Source organism: Monodelphis domestica, chromosome 3 (assembly GCF_027887165.1).
Source record: "Monodelphis domestica isolate mMonDom1 chromosome 3, mMonDom1.pri, whole genome shotgun sequence".
Taxonomy (NCBI): domain Eukaryota; kingdom Metazoa; phylum Chordata; class Mammalia; order Didelphimorphia; family Didelphidae; genus Monodelphis; species Monodelphis domestica.
In genome coordinates, this window is record NC_077229.1 from 226130021 (window position 1) to 226146897 (window position 16877).

Consider the following 16877-nt stretch of genomic DNA (forward strand, 5'->3'; position numbering starts at 1 on the left):
GTCTTCTATAGTGAGTGCTCTTACGTTCCAGGGTTGGGACATTGGTGGAGCGGGCTATTTGAACAGGTAGATGAGCCATGGGCACCTGGTTTTATTTTGTTACTTTTTAATTTTGTTACTTCTAGTGATCATTAATAAATCTTATAAAATATAATATTTGAAGTATTGGATATTAATTTTAATTTTTACAGTCCCAGTCTCTATTAACCTGGAGATTTTTCCCCTTTCTGGGGAACTCAACTTCAAGGGTGTCATAAACAGAAGGTCTATGTAGTTTCCTAGCAAGGTAGGTCTTCAGAGAAGGGTTTTAGACTCAATAGCAGGGGTTCTTAATCTACAATGCAGGAATCCATTATGGGTAGGTATTAAAGAGTCTTTGAACTTAGATGGGGAAAAATTATATCTATATTTGCATCAACTTCTAACTGAAATTTAAAATTTCCTTCAATGAACAAATGAACAAACCGCAGTAATATTAGGTTTCATCAGACCAAGGGGTCTAAGAAAAAATGATAGTAATTTCTGTTCTATGGTAATCTATTATAATGCTTAATGAAGGACTAGCCTTTAGCAAGAAATGTTTGGATCAAATGAACTTTATTTCCTTTTTTGAAAAGTTTACTAAATTGGTAAATGAGGAAAATGCTATAAATATAGCTATCTTGCCTAGATTTTAGTAACACATTCTCATCCTGATCTTGTGCAATAGAGTTGTGAATTAGATAATAATATATTCAGATGAATTCAGAGCTGGTTAAATGGCCTAATTCAAAGAATAATCGTTAATTACTGGATGTCACTGGAGCAAGATGTCTCCAGTGGGGTTCCTGAGTGATATGCACTCAATTAAAAAAGGTAATGCAATTATGTGCTGTGTGAAAAAAGTCACAGCCTTAAGAAACAAAGTGGTGATAGTCCCTCTGTACTGTGCCCTGGTCAGATCACAGCTGAAGCATTGTATTAAATTCAGTGCAGGTCTTATTGCTTACTATCTGTAATGCAGCTTCATTCTCTTGTTCACTGGGCCTTGCCAACTGATGTCCTCTTGAATCCTCATGACCTTCATCCCTTGTTATGTGCCCTCAGTTAAACCCTCCTATATATGTTTTCTCCCTCTTTTAAAGTGTAAACACTAAGAGTAAGGAATGTCTCCCTTTTCTTTCTTTTTTTATTTTTTAAACCCTTACCTTTGGTCTTGGAGTCAATACTGTGTATTGGCTCCAAGGCAGAAGAGCGGTTAGGGCTAGACAATGGGGGTTAAGTGACTTGCCCAGGGTCACACAGTTGGGAAGTGTCTAAGGCCAGATTTGAACCTAGGACCTCCCATTTCTAGGTCTGATTCTCAATCCACTGAGTCAATCAGCTGGCACCATCTCCTTTTTCTAATTGCATCCATAGCATTGTAAAGGAAGTATTGTATAAAAGAAAGGAAGAGCCTTGCAGTCAAGACCTGAGTTCAAGTATTGTCTATGGCAAGTAATTACTGTGACTCTTGGCAAGTCATTTAACTTGTCAGTGTCTCAGACAATTCTCTAAATTTCATAATAATTATATGGGTTTCTCCTACTTGGCTTCATGGTATCTGTGATATAACAAGTGTGTTTTTAATATTTTTGTATAAGTCATCAATAAAAATGTCAAATAGTACAGGGCCAAAGACAGAATCTGTGGGAATTATACTGGAGACTGTGAACTTTAGATTAATCCACCCTACTTAGTCTAACAAAAACAGTAATGTCTACACTGATACTTAAGGATTAAATATTTAGGAGAATGGCCTATGACAGACATGTGCTAGCAAATGACAAATCAGAAACAACTGACAGACCCCTGGGTTATCCTAAGTCAAGCTTAAGCTACCATTGGTACATGCAAGATGCAGGGAAATGATGTAAAAACTGTCTATATATTTTGCATCATTTCCTCTCTCCAGTATCTTTGGCAGTGGAGAGGTGGCTGGTGGAGCATGCTGAGAGTTTAAGCATCTTGGGTGGCGGCTGCTATTGTCCGGGTTTAGTGGTGAGTTTTCCTTGATACCATACTGGAGGAAACTGAATAGCCTAGTTCAGATGAGGCATCTTTACTGAGCCCTCTCGGAGTTTACGCTGATTCTTTCTCCTTTACTTTCCAAACACTATCCTCTTAGAAAGTCACTAATCTTCTTCAGAGACCTCATGGCAGAGGACTTTGAACTCCCCATGGCACAGGTCAGGCAGGAGAAATCCTACACCTTTTCCCTCTCTCTTCTCCTTAATTTCTTCCCTTTATATTAATTAAACCATCATAAATTTGCAAACTGACTTGGGTATTTTATTTGAGATATTCCCTAGAGACCAAAATTACTTTAGATTAGATCACAACCCTAAAATTATCCTTACAAGACTGCCCTCAAAGTTAACATGAACCCATTTTTGATTACTCTTTAAGTCAGGTATTCAGACATTATAGCTTACCATTATCCAGGCCCCAAATCCTGCATCTTATTTAAAACGATGGGATAAGAGTCTTTGTCACATGTTTTGCTGAAATTTAAACATACATCTATAGCATTTCCTAAAACACTGGACATATTGAGTTGTTATTAGCAAAACAATGACTATGAATTGTTTGTGAGGTTTCCCTCCAACCATTAGGTATATGATATAAATGGTTTATAAGGATAACTTATTAGGCATTGAGAATCTGTTGCAACCAAACCAAAGCCCTATTATGAGTCATCTCTAACAGAGCCCTGTTAATATGATTTGGCTATTCAGAATGTGTATTTGTAAAAGCATTGCTTGTAATAAAATTTTATCTGTACATAAAAACCTATGAACATGAATATGACTAAAATTGTATCAAAGGTCATTGATTACCTGGTAGTTTTTTTTTAATTATCATTTTAATTCTCTAATGATTACAGGTCCAAATTTTAAAAGCAGTACAAACTTATAAATAGTACAAACATTATAAATAAACTTCAGTTCTTATATACTAAAACTGTATAGCACCACAGTTGTAATTGTGGGGCATTATTTCCACCTATTCTTACTCAAATAGGATAATTTTAACTAAATAAATGTGCTACTTGAGCAAGATTTTTTAAAAACTAGTTCTTTTAACATTATAAGATTCATCAGTTTTTACTCTTTTATGTTGCTAAAATAAGTTGATAATCACCCACAAATATGTACCTACCTCAAGTATGTACATACTTTTTATATACACGTTACTATCTGACAGTTTGGTACAATATTAACTTTTCTATAGTAGTTCCTTAAATTTCTCCCTCATTTCATATGATTAAATAAAAACTATCAATAAGCACATGAAGAAATGTTCTAAATCCCTCATGAACAGAGAAATGCAAATTAAAACAACTCTGAAGTACCACCTCACATATAGTAGACTGGCTAATGTGGCAGCAAAGGAAAGTAATACATGTTGGAAGGGGATGTGGCAATATTGGGACACTAATACATTGCTGGTGGAGTTGTGAAATGGTCCAACCATTTTGGAGGGCAATTTGGAACTATGTGCAAAAAGGGCTTTAAAGAATGCCTCTCCTTTGACCCAGTCATACCACTGCTAGGTTTTTACTCCAAAGAGATCATAAAGAAAAAGAATTGTATAAAAATATTTATAGCCGCACTCTTTGTAGTGGCAAAACAAAACAAAACAAAACCAAAAATAAAAAACAGAAAATGAGGGAGTGTCCATCAATTGGGGCATGGCTGAACAAATTGTGATATCTGATGATGATGGAATACTATTGTGCTGAAAAGAATGATGACCTGGAGGAATTCCATGGGAAATAGAAATACCTCCAGGAATTGATGCAGAGTGAAAGAAGCAGAACCAGGAGAACATTGTACTCAAAGACTGATACACTGTGGTACAATCAAATGGAATAGACTTTTCTATTAGCAGTAATGCAATGATCCAGGACAATCCATAGGAACTTATGAGAAAGTACGCTATCCATGTCCATAGAAAAAACTGTGGGAGGAGAACTGCAGAAGAAAAACATATGATCAATCAAGTGGTTCAATGGGGATGTGATTAGGGTTTTGGCATTAGGAGATTACTCTACTGCAAATATGAATAACATGGAAATAAGTTTTGAATAAAAATACATATATAACTCAGTGGAATTGCTTGTAAGCTGCAGGAGGGAGGAAGGGAAGAGGTTGGGGGGGGGAAATCATGAATCATGTAACCATGGAAAAATATTCTAAATAAAAAGATAAAATAAAATAAAAATAAATAAATAAATTTCTTCCTTATTTCTTTACTCTTTCTTACAGCAATTCTTTTTCCTTTACCTGTATATCATTCACCTTTATGTCTTAGGGACCTTGCTTCTCCATTAAGTTTTAAGCAGCTTGAACATGCTCTTCCACAATTTCACAGTAACTAACATGACATAGTAGTCATTTAAAGATGGTATATCCATGGAGGTTATAGATTTACAAAAGCATTCTTTTTATAATGAAATAATAGCAAAATAATCATGGGGGAAAAACAGATGTAAGCTATGAATAAGTCTCCAAATTAGGGGATACACAAAAAGCCATTAACTTAAAAAATCTAACATACTTTTTTTTGACACCTCTATTTGTTATCTCTATACCTCGGATAAAGCTTGAAAGAAGTCTCAGTAAAGCTTCAAAAGAGTGAATTTCTAAATTCGGTAGCAATGATTATTTTAGAATCTATATTATAGGACTTTTTCAGTGCCTCATGCTTCACTGTCTTTAATGACTACTGCTCTGATGCAGAACCCTTAGCATTACTTAGGCTGTTAATTCATATAATGAGAGCTTGGGCATTTTCACTGGCAAACCTCCATCATACTCATTGCTTTGGCTCACTGACTCATATAAGATGGAAGTAAAATGCTGTATCCCAATCTGATGAAGAAACTAACCCTCTAACTCTAATGCCTTAATAAAAAAAAAAAAATTCTGTACCTTTAAAGAATTACTATAAAGGATACAGCTATCAACTTTTCCCCAAAGCATCTTATTCAGATTTTCAATATTCTTGAACTGCCATTAGATAGTATTTCTTTGTATTATCATTAAAATCATTTAATAAGGAATAAGGTACCTATTACAGTTCTAATTGCCCAGAAAGATAATCTTTAAAAATTACCTGTTCTTGAAGAAGCTTATAATTTGTAATGGAAGTATTCTTGATTCTCCATTTTTTGTTGAGTAATATGGAGGACTCAAGTGCTTTCATTTCTTTCAAAGCAATAAAAGGGAATGAATTTAACTTGGGATATTTTTATTAGAAATAAAGAGAAAAGTTTTAAGGTGTGTAAAAAATAATTGTCCTTTAAAGAGATTTTTCTACTGATCTACTCAATCTCTGCAAGCTTAGGGATTCTGATAAATGTAATATAATGGTAATTTAGCCATTGCAGAAAAAAAAATTTTAGTGCCAGAGTTAATACAAATAAATTGTTAAGGAAAAGATGACAATGTTTTCTCATGTTTTGTTAAATCAAGAAGGTACAAAATTAGCACACATTAAAATGTTATGAAATTTAAAATTAAAATGTTTTACCTACACATCCTTTTTAAAAGAGAAAAATGTTATTTATGTTTTATCGAAATTTTGCAAAGAGAAAATAGTACTGTTTCAACCAGATGTAAATGCAAATTCTTCCAAATCAGTGTCCTATATTTTTCACATTTTCCGGTTCTCATCCTTTTTACTAAATCTACATAATTGTATTCTAAGAGAGTAGCAAAGGAGGTGAAATATCTTGTTGAAGTAGGCGTGAGTTATTTTAGTGCTAAACTGAGCTAGTGCTAGAGATTCAAATTCTAACAAGTCTCCCTAAGCTCCACTATACATAGAAAATATAAATATGCTGATTGAAATCACTTAACTGCTAACTGGGATCTATCTTCTTCATTTTGCATTTTGAAAAAAGAATCTGTAACCCTTTATGACTAAAAAATGCAACTTCCTATAACTGTTAAGTTATGGAAAGGGAAAAAGTGAATATTCTTCAATTTTATGGTGACACATACTTTAAAGAGTACACTCACAGTATTTCATTGGTAAAAAAGTAACTCAAAACTATAACTTTGATATAAACGGAGGTTGAGAGAGGCCAAACACCTTGGGGTGTTTGAGGTCAATAAATAATGGATTCAGGATTTAATCCTGGATATTATGATACCCCTCCTCTACAGAACAGTGCTATTTGGCAGCCCTCACTTTCCCCATGTTACAGTACAAAGCCAACTGGTGTTGAGGTCACAAGAACTGAGCGTGAGCTCTGGCCCTGGTAATAGCCATATGAAAAAAAAAAAAAAAAACCTTTCTGCATCTGTTTTCTCAACTATATGGTAAGGGAAAAATACTTAAATTCCCTATCTCACAGGATCATTGTGAGCTATTACTGTTATTTAAAGGGACACATTTTTAAAATTCATTTGTGAGCTGGGTGACTGAAATTCAATTCAATGCAACAAACATTGAAGCAGTAATGACTAAGGCATAAGGCTTTGTGTTAGATGCTGGGAATAAGACAAAGATGAAAAACAACATAGTTCAAATTTGGAAAGTCACATTGGGGAATATGACATGTCTGCAAATAAGGAAAGATAGCTCCAGGGAGAATGTGAAAGGGAAAAAGAGAAATGAACAAAAGGGAAAAAGAGAAATGAACAAAGACTTCAAGGAAAATCTGATAAAGGATGAAAATATTGTTAGCTGGGCATGTAAGCATGTACCCTCAGTTGAATCTAAAGGAATAGATTGATTCTGAAGGGTATAATGAAGAAAAAATAGATTCCAGGATTACAGAGGACCTACAGGAATATATTGAGGCTAGAGATAAGGAGCTGGGAGAATCCAGAGTAGGAGAATGGAGAGTGTTGAATCATTTCTGTGTGAATGGGAATAAGGCAACATTAAGACTGAAAGGGTAAGTTGGAATCAGGCTGAGAAGGGCCTTAAATACTGGATAGGAGTTTGCAGTTTACCTTAAGATAGGATACTCACATTTTTTGAGCAAATATATTTTCATATCTCTGGCAATTCTGAGAAGAATGAAAGGAGAGACTAACTGCAGGTAAATACTATTTACCATGGAAACAATATTGAATGTGGTAATCTGATAGCTTGGTGTTTACCACTGTACCTTAAGGCCCATGGTACCTTTTCATTTGGCTTACATCTGAAATATTCCACATGGACTGTATTCCCTTGTCCCTCATTAGAATGTGAGCTTCTTGGGAAAAGTAACTGGCTTACTTTTGCATTTGTATTCTCAGCGGTTAGAATAATATAGTATATAGAGTAAACACTTAGTAAGTGCTTAGTATGTGCCAGGAACCATGCTAAGTATTTAATAAATATCTCATTTTATCCTCAAAACAATCCTGAGAGGCAGATACCATTATTATCTTGATTTTACAGTTGAGAAAGCAGAATCAAAGAAACAGTGAGTGACTTGCTCAGGGTCACACAGCTACTTAAGTGTCTGAAGCTGAATCTAAAATTTAGGTCTTCCTGATTCCAGGTCCCTGTGCTCTTTCCATTGTGCCACTTACCTGCCTATTTGGTAACAGACTGCATTCTAGGAGTTCAAAATACTTTAATGGTGGGAGTGGAGAGAATGGGAGAAGTACTAGTTGATGAACAGAAAAAAAAAAGCTAGAGAACATTTTTATCATTTTCAGTTGAAGAAGGTCAAAGAAGGTTTTATATAAGAGTTGGGTCCTGAATTGAGTCTTGAAGAAAGGGAGAGATTTGAACAAATAGAAAAGAGAAAATCTTAAAAAGAGTCCTAACTGGGTCCATTCAAATTTATGTTATATATCAACTGGGCCCTCAATATTTCTAGACAATCATTTTATACCTCTCTAATTAATTCATTGCTGACTTTTCAAAACCTTCTTGCCTCAAACCTTGGCTCATACTTTACTGAAAAAGAAAATAAGACTGTTTACTAAGAGCTCTTTTTTTCTTCTCTTTATCATAATCATATTGTCCAAAGGTCCATATCCTCCTACACTATGAGGTTATTATGTGGCAATAGTGGCTAGAGCACTGAGTTTGGAGTAAAGAAGATCTGAGTTCAAATTCAACGGAAAACACTTACTGGATGTGTGACCCTGGGCAAATAATTTACTCTCTGTTGGCCTCAGGTCTTTCATCTGCAAAATGTGGGATAATAATATTACTTGAGGATCATTTGGGATAATAACTGTAAAGTTCTTACGTTAGTGCCTGACACATAATGAGAATTGTATCATTTTCTTTTTTTTTCTGTTAACTATTTTTATTTCCTTTCCTTCTGCTTCACATAAAAAGGTAGCTTTCTTCAGCAAAGCCCACCTCTCTACCTGAAATAATGATCTAATTCCAATTCATTTCCTCCATAGGATTATCCTTTCTATCATTCTAATTCTATCAATTATTTTCAATCTCTCCCTATCTATTAGCTCATTTCCTATTACCTATACAAATGGCCATGTCTTCCCCATCCTCAAAAAATCAGCACTTGTGTAAATCATGCCAACTGTGATCAACTATCTTGCCCAATATCTATCATCTTTTAACATTCCTGTGGTTAAACTCCTCAAGAGAGCTAGTCACAATAGACTCTTTCATCTCCTCACCTCTCACACTGTTCCTAATTATACCATAGGGTATATGATCTCATCATTCAATGGAAACCATTCTCTCCAAAGTTACCAGTGACCTCTTAACCAAGTCTAATCCTCATTCTTCCTAATCACATTGAACTCTCTGACACTATTGATCACTCTCTTCTCCTTGATATTCTTCTCTCTAAGTTTTTTTGGATGTGGCTCTCCCATGGTTTTCTTTGTACCTATGTGATCAATCCTTCTCAGTCTCTTTTGCTGAAATTTCATCCAGGTCACACGCACCATCCTTAGGTATTCCACAGTCATTTCTCCTTTTTCCTTTTTTTCTCCCTCTAGACTATTTTACTTCTTGATCTCATCAGATGCTAAGGATCCAATTAACATCTCTATAGGTAATGAAGATTTATTTTTTTTTCCTATCAGGAAGCAAGAAAGCCAACAGCATCCTAACTAAATTAGCAGAAATCTAGATGGCAAAAATAATGATGGTTCTAGGTGGTTAATATATTGAACACAGAGAGACCAGAAATAAAAATGCAACCAAAATTTTGCAACTGAATTGGGGAAACTGATTGCTAAATATACAATCATCTTTTCAGAAAAGTTAATATTGTGTAAAACAAGGAATACATGTATCTTCCAAAAGACTAAATCAATCCTTGGAAATACAACCCTACATACCACCTTACATGGTACAATAGGAAAAAAGTGCACACCATAGTTTTCTCTCACTGATAATTCATGAATTGTTTAAAATTTCATACCAGGACTGAAAAGAAATTACCCAATGTTTTGAACTAAAAACAAAAACAAAAATTAAATGCTGGCTAATATAAAAAAGTAGATTCTTATACAAAGGCAGGGCATTCCTGTACAAAGACATAATTTAAAAAAAAAAATATATATATATGTCTTTGTGGAGTTGTGAATTGATACAACAATTTTGGATGGCAATTTGGAACTATGCCCAAAGGGCACTAAAAGACTGTCTACCTTTGGATCTAGCCATGCCACTGCTGGGTTTATACACAAAAGAAATCATAAGGAACAAACTGAGGTATATGTTGGTGATGGAATACTGTTGTGCTCAAAGGAATAATGAACTGGAGGAATTCTGTGCAAACTGGAAAGACCTCCAGGAATTGATACAGAGTGAAAGGAGCAGAACCAGGAAAACATTATACACAGAGACTGATTCACCATGGTACAACTGAATGTAATGGACTTCTCTATTAGCAGCCATGCAATGATCCAGGACAATTCTGAGGGACTTATGAGAAAGAACACTATCCACATTCAGAGAAAAACTGTGGGACTAGAAACACAGAAGAAAAACAACTGCTTGATTACATGGGTTGATGGGAATATGATTGGGGATGTAGACTCTAAATGATCATCCTAGTGCAAATATTAATAATATGGAAATAGGTCTTCATCATTGACAAATGTAAAACCCAGTGGAATTGTGTGTCGGCTATGGGAGGGGAGGTAAAGAACATGAATCTTGTAACCATAGAAAAATATTCTAAATTAATTAAAATTCCCAAATTATATCTATATTAAAATATCATTAATTATAAGGCTAAAACAGTTCATTTGTAAGAATCTTTTCTTAGGCTGCATATTCCCAAACCTGCACAATGTTCCCCTCTCCCTCCTGAAGGATGAGCCTTTAAAATATTATAGATTTCTCCTTTAGTATCAACATCTTCAGTTTCCTGATAGGATCAATTTCCTTCATGAAAGCTGAAGTAATTTCTAAAAAGTTACATTCATAAGTTAGAGATTTACTTTATCCTGACACACCTACCTTATGGGGATGATGTAGGAAAAGAGTAGGAGGAACCGGAAAAGATTACGGTACCATGGGCCTACAAATCCTTGCAAGGTTACCATAACAATTGAAAGGGCAACTAATGCCAAAAACAGTGCTTTAGTCAACTGATTCAGTTCAAGGTCCAGCAATCCCACCTGAAAGAAATAATATAAAAATTAGTTTGTGCAGATTACTGAAACCTTATAATAATGATAAAATTAACAAATTACAATCTACAATATGAAAGCTCTAAGGGTTCAAGAAATAGATTTGTGAGATATTTTCATTAAAAAGCAATTAAATCAGTGTTAGAATGAAATGGAAAATATATTAAATTAAATAATTTCACCATAGATCACATATAGGTATGGGCAGAATTCCTCAAATTTGGTCAAAATCTTGTGAGATGATTATTTGAAAGAATTTGTAGAATGAGGTTAAAAATGCAAAGAAAATAGTCTGGCAGGGCAGAAATTAAAATGTTGGTGGGAAGTAGGGACTTTTAGGAAGGCACAACAGCAAACCAAGAACAAAAATTTTGGTTTCTCCTTGAGACAAATTTTGGTTTTTCCCTCAGCTTCTGCTCTGGCAGAGACATGAATATTTATCCAGAACTCTTTACTCAAACTGAGTCATCTGTAAGATTTAAATTAATATCCAACACTCAAGGAATTATATTTTATGAAGTTTATTAATAATAACTTGAAGTAGGGGGAATAAAAGGAAACAAATATAAAAACCCTATTACCTAGCAAAATTTAGATCACATGACTAATTTCTCCTTGCCTGTTTAAAACATAAGCTCCACCAAAGCCTCAACAGGAAGAGAAGAGAGTGAGAGGCAGGGCTACACCAAAATTTATATCCTTCCTACATCAGCACATAAAGTGAGGAGAGTAGGATGCTGGGAGTTGTAGTTTTAGGGTACAGATCCTAATTATGCAATCCAGCCTGTGATTCTAATGGGAACCGGGCATGTAGAAATTTCCCAGATAGTCATTCCTAGTATCTCCAAGGAATCAGTATATATAACCAATTTATGTCTGTAAAGATCTCCAAACACAGGTACACACAATACTGTACTTAGTAAGGGGAAATTACAATAATTTGGGGATAATATTTATGAAGTGGGGTTTAGAATTCTTAATTTAAAACCATGTTTCTCCTGCCGTAGTCTCTTTCCCTCCCCCTCTGGGGAACCCAAATGCTGCTGCTTCTTCCTGGGTGGTCATAGACATTTCCGCTCCTCATTCTCCTCTTCCTGCTGCTGCTATTGCTCTGGCTGGTAAAGTATTAGCCCCTATTTCCCTATCATTGCTAACATTTGAATGAGAGCTGGTGTATTTTTTTTAGTTAACAGTCAGCCTCCTTAAAGGTTTTTACCTGAGGAGACTGCTTCCACCCTCTTATCTCTACCCCTCTCCTTCTCACATGTGGGTTGTAGCCATGTAATAGGTAAGGGTGAAAAGGATTTTTTAGACTAGAAACAGCTCAACATGAACACATGGTGAATAGGAATTCCTGGGCCCCGTCCACACTGCCTACCCCCACTTACTCCTAAACCCATTTACCTCCCAGGTCGATTTTAAACTAACCAAGGAGGTCTTACATGCATTGAGCTGTGGTGGGTGGGGAATAAGGTGTCACGTGGCCCCTAGTTTTTTTTTACCATGGAGGGAGGGGAAGAAAGGTTACTCTTCCAAACAAGTAGATTTGAAACCAATTTAATTAGTAGAATTACAAGTATGGCCCAGTTTCCTGTCTATCTGAAACAATTCCCATTCCAGGAGAGCATTACAGAGCTCTCACAGCTAAAAGTTTTGGGGTATCTTCTCTTATTACTGTTCCTCAGTGCATGGGTCTTTGCAATTAGCTCGAGTTGTGATTTTGCCCTGCTCAGTCTCTGCAACACATCCAATATGGAATTTGTCCACACTAAGCTCAGTCCAGGTGTGGGGAACCCCAGACGTGTGACGAAAAGAATCTAGATGGATGATGATAGTCAGGAAGGGAAGGAACCTTAAAAAGTATGGAGGTGAATTTTTAAGTCTTTTTGGACTCCATTGTTAACTCTTTCAGTTTTCTTCTCCTCCAAATAGTGAAGAAGTCTCTGTGATGCGGCCATTGGAACTGGGGGGGGGGGGGGAGTGGGCGTGGAATGGGAAGGAATTCAGTGCCTATATCCTATTTGCTAATTGTGTGCTTTAAGATTTAATTTTGTTCATTAAGTTCACATACTGATCTAACCTAATATATCCTGTTCCACTATGTTACTTTAAGTGACTGTGTTTTGGATATTAACTACATGTTCTGTTACACTGTTGTTGTTTTTTTTATCCCCCCACTGTCCTACTATCTTTATTTGTACCTCCTGATATGACTGGACTGGAGAAAATACCATTGGAAACATCCACAAACAACTTACACACACACCTTTTCATAGCAAAACCATAGGTACTTGTGGATACTGCATTTGTCACCAGATCCATCAAGATTACATGTTGCCTAAACAGCTTTTTGTACCTTTATTAATTGCCACATAGATGATAATGATGTGCTCCATCAAACTGGTTACAACTTGTATACAAATTTTGGAAAATTTAATGACCTAAAAATTTAGATTGATTTTAAGGGGCCTTTAGAAATTATTTTTAGAAATCCAGTAGTACCATTAACTCTGACTGATCATTTGCCTAACATTGAGTTGTTTGGAATAAGAGATAAAGGGTCTTTTTAGTAGCTGAAGTGAAGTGCTGTAGCACCATCCCCACCTCCACATTGAAAGAGAAAGACTTTAAAATTAGGAAGTAATAAAGGAATGGGTTTGAAAAGGACAGTCTGGTCAAATGCACAGCACTGAAAGAGCAGTTTCAGAATCTGGGGAAGGGATAAAACAGAGGATCAATGATGGTTGAGGATCCATTTTTTCTGTTCGGCCAGGAGACTGGAGAGATCACTTACTTTTGGCTGTTTGTCTATGCCAGACAAACTTTTACAGTGTCTATAAGATTATATAGAGTGGGGATTTTAGTTAGAGCAGATTTAAGAAGCTTGAAGAACTGAAAACAGTTCCATGAGGAACCCATAAAAGTTGAGTGGAGAATAAAGATTTTTGAATTCAGGGAATTCGATTTCCCTGTTCCTCCATCATTTCATTTTAATCAACAATTAATAAACTACGTTACTGTTTTTATAAAGTAACAGCTTCTAGTCTTATTTATTAAATTAATAGTTCTTTGACTTTCAATTTTATTAATTTCTCCTTTGATTTTTTAGGATCTGTAATTTAGTCATCTGAGGATTTTTATTTTGTTCACTTTCTAATTTTTTAATTTGCATTCCCAATTCATTGACCTCTGCCTTCTCTAATTTATTAATATATGAAGTCAAGGATATAAATTTCTCCCTGAATATTGCTTTGGCTGCATCCCATAGATTTTGAAAGGATGTCTCATCATTGTCATTTTCAATAATGAAATTATTGTTTCTATAATTTCTCCTTTAACTAACTGATTTGAGAATCTTATTAATTTCCAATTAATTTTTTATTTGCCTCTCCATGTACCCTTACTAATTATTATTTTCATCGCATTGTGATCTGAGAAGGTTGCATTTATTATTTCTGCTCTTTTGTACTTGTTTGCAATGTTTTTATGCCCTAGTACATGGTAAATCTTTGTGAAAGTACCATGTGCTGCTGAAAAAGGGTATTCCTTTTTGTCCCTATTTATTTTTCTCCACATATCTACTGACTCTAATTTTTTAAGATTTCATTCACTTCTCTTACCTCTTTCTTATTTATTTTTTGGTTTGATTTAACTAGTTCTGATGGAGGAAGGTTCAGGTCTCCCACTAGTATGGTTTTTCTATCTATTTTGTCCTTGAGCTCCACTATTTTCTCTTTTAGAAATTTGGATGCTATGCCATTTGGTGCATACATGTAGAGTACTGATATTTTCTCATTGTCTATACTGTCTTTTTTCAGGATGTAAGTACCTTCCCTAACTCTTAACTAGAGCTATTTTTACTTTGGCTTTGTCAGATGTCATGATTGCAACTTCTGCCTTCTTTTTATCAGTTGTTGCTCAATAGATTTGGCTCCACCCTCTTGTGTCTACCTTCCTCATGTCTGTTACTTGTAGACAGCATATGGTAGGGTTTTGGATTCTAATCCACTCTGCTATATGCTTGCATTTTATGGATAAGTTAATTCCATTGACATTCAGAGTTATAACTGCCAGCTGTGTAATTCCCAGCATTTTGATTTGTACTTCAAGTCCTGCCTTTTCTTCTTTCACTATTTCCTTCTACACCAATGTTTTGTTTTTAAACAATTCCCCTAATTCCCACCCTTAACTTACTTCCCTTTATACCCCCCTCCCTCCTTGTTACAACTTTTCTTTAGCCTTTTTAAACTACCCATTCATCCTCTCCCTCCCTTTTACTGCTTTCTCCCTACCAGTTGTCTACTTCCCTAAAGGGCCCAAATCAATTCTCTGCCCCAATGAATTGGCTTGTTCTTCCCACTATGAGTCAATTTCAACACACATAAGAGTTGAGTATTTCCTATCTCCAAGCTCTTTACCCTTCTGGTGTATTGATGTTCTCCTACCTCCTGCCATGAGCTTCTTTGTGACATATAAATTTAGCCTCTTTGGTTTCTTTTCCCATTTCTTTTAGTAGTAACCTCTATATTTTTAGCTCTAGATTTATATATGTATATATATAAATACATGCATATATATGTATTTATGAATAAAAATATCTATATACATATTTATGTCCTGGCATTTCATCCTAAACAGTTTATCACTGTTCCCTCTAAGTGTAATTCTTCTACCTGCCCAATGATAATACAATTTTTAAGAGTTACCAATGACCTCTTTTCTTATAGGGATACATATCATTTTAACTTATTGGGTCTCTTTAAAAAAGTTGTTTTTCTTTTTGTTTTGTTTTTCTTTTTTCCCCTCTTTTTAAATTACCTTCTGATGATTCTCTTGAGTTCTATACTTGGACATCAAATTTTCTGTTTAGGTCTGGACTTTTCTCCACAAATTCTTGGAATTCTTCTATTTTGTTAAATGACCATACTTTCCCCTGTAAGAATATAGTCAGTTTTGCTGGGTAGTAAATTTTTGGTTGTAGACCTAATTCTCTTGCTTTCCAGAATATCATATTCCATGACTTTTGGTCCTTCAGTGTAGATGCAGCCAGATCCCGTGTTATCCACACTGTGTTTCCATAGTATCTGAATGACTTCTTAGCAACTTATAATATTTTTTCCTTGACCTGATAGTTCTTGAATTTGGCTATAACATTCCTGGGTGTTGTAAGTTGGGCATTAAATACAGGAAGTGATCTGTGGATTCTTTCAATCTCCACTTTTTCCTTTTGTTCTAGGACAGAGGTTCTCAACCTTTCTAATGTCATGACCCTGCAATACAGTTCCTCATGTTGCAGTGACCCCAAACCAAAAACTTATTTTGGTGGCTACTTCAAAACTGTAATTTTGCTTACAGTTATGATTCATAATGTAAATACCTGACATGCATTATGTATTTTCATTGCTACAAATTGAGAGGTTGAGAATTGCTGTTCTAGGATATCAGGGCAAGTTTCTTAAATAATTTTCTGTAGTATGTTGTCCAGGCTTTTTCTTTTGTCATGGTCTTCTGGTAAAACAATGATTCTTAAGATGTCTCTCCTGGAAAGATTTTCTAAATCTTCTGTTTTTTTTAATGAGATGCTTCATATTTTCCTTAATTTTTTCATTATTTTGATTTTGTTTGATAGTGTCCTGCTGCCTTGTGACGTCACTTGATTCCAGTTCTTGTGTTCTGATTCTTAAAGACTGGATTTTTGTCCCTGGCTTTTTGGTCATCCTTCTCCTTCTAGTCTGATTTACTTTGGAGGTCACCTTTCATCTTCTTTGCCTCATGTTTCATCTCCTTTGCCTTATTTTCAAGCTGGTTGGTTTTGGCTTTCAAGACACTATTTTCATATTTTAGTTCAAGTGCCTCTGTTTCCAGATGACTTATCTTAGTTTTTAAGTTCTTTCACCAGGTGTCTTCAGTCTCTTTTAATTTTGTGTTGAATTGTATTTTGAGGTCTTCCAGTGCCTGTATCCAATTTGCTGGGTTTTCTTTTTTTCTTTTACTTGGCGTTCCCTCATCCTTCTGTGTTCTGTTTGCTTTGTTCATTGCCTGTATAGAAGCTTCCGAGTATAATTTCTTTTTTCTTTTTCTGTAGTTTGCTCACATTTACCCCTTCTTTACTCCCTGCTGTCACCTGAGCTCTTGCTCCTCTTTTTTTTTTTGCGGTTTTGGGCTTTTCTTTCTGCCTACACCCTTGGAGTTTTGTCAGTAAATCTCTCAGTGCAGTCTGTGGGGAAGGGGTGTTGGAGCTAGAGTTTCTCTGCCCTCTGAAAGCTTTGACAG

General features: G+C 35.3%; 1 protein-coding gene across 5 annotated transcripts in view; it reads right to left on the minus strand.

The window, feature by feature from the left end:
* Window positions 1-16877, minus strand: part of ATP9B (ATPase phospholipid transporting 9B (putative)) — a 558010-nt gene that overhangs the window by 170626 nt on the left and 370507 nt on the right. For all 5 annotated transcript variants that reach the window (XM_056823547.1, XM_056823546.1, XM_056823545.1 and 2 more), the window contains one exon: window positions 10432-10592. In XM_056823547.1, coding sequence (XP_056679525.1) covers window positions 10432-10592 — 161 coding nt within the window. The remainder of the gene's footprint in view (window positions 1-10431; window positions 10593-16877) is intronic.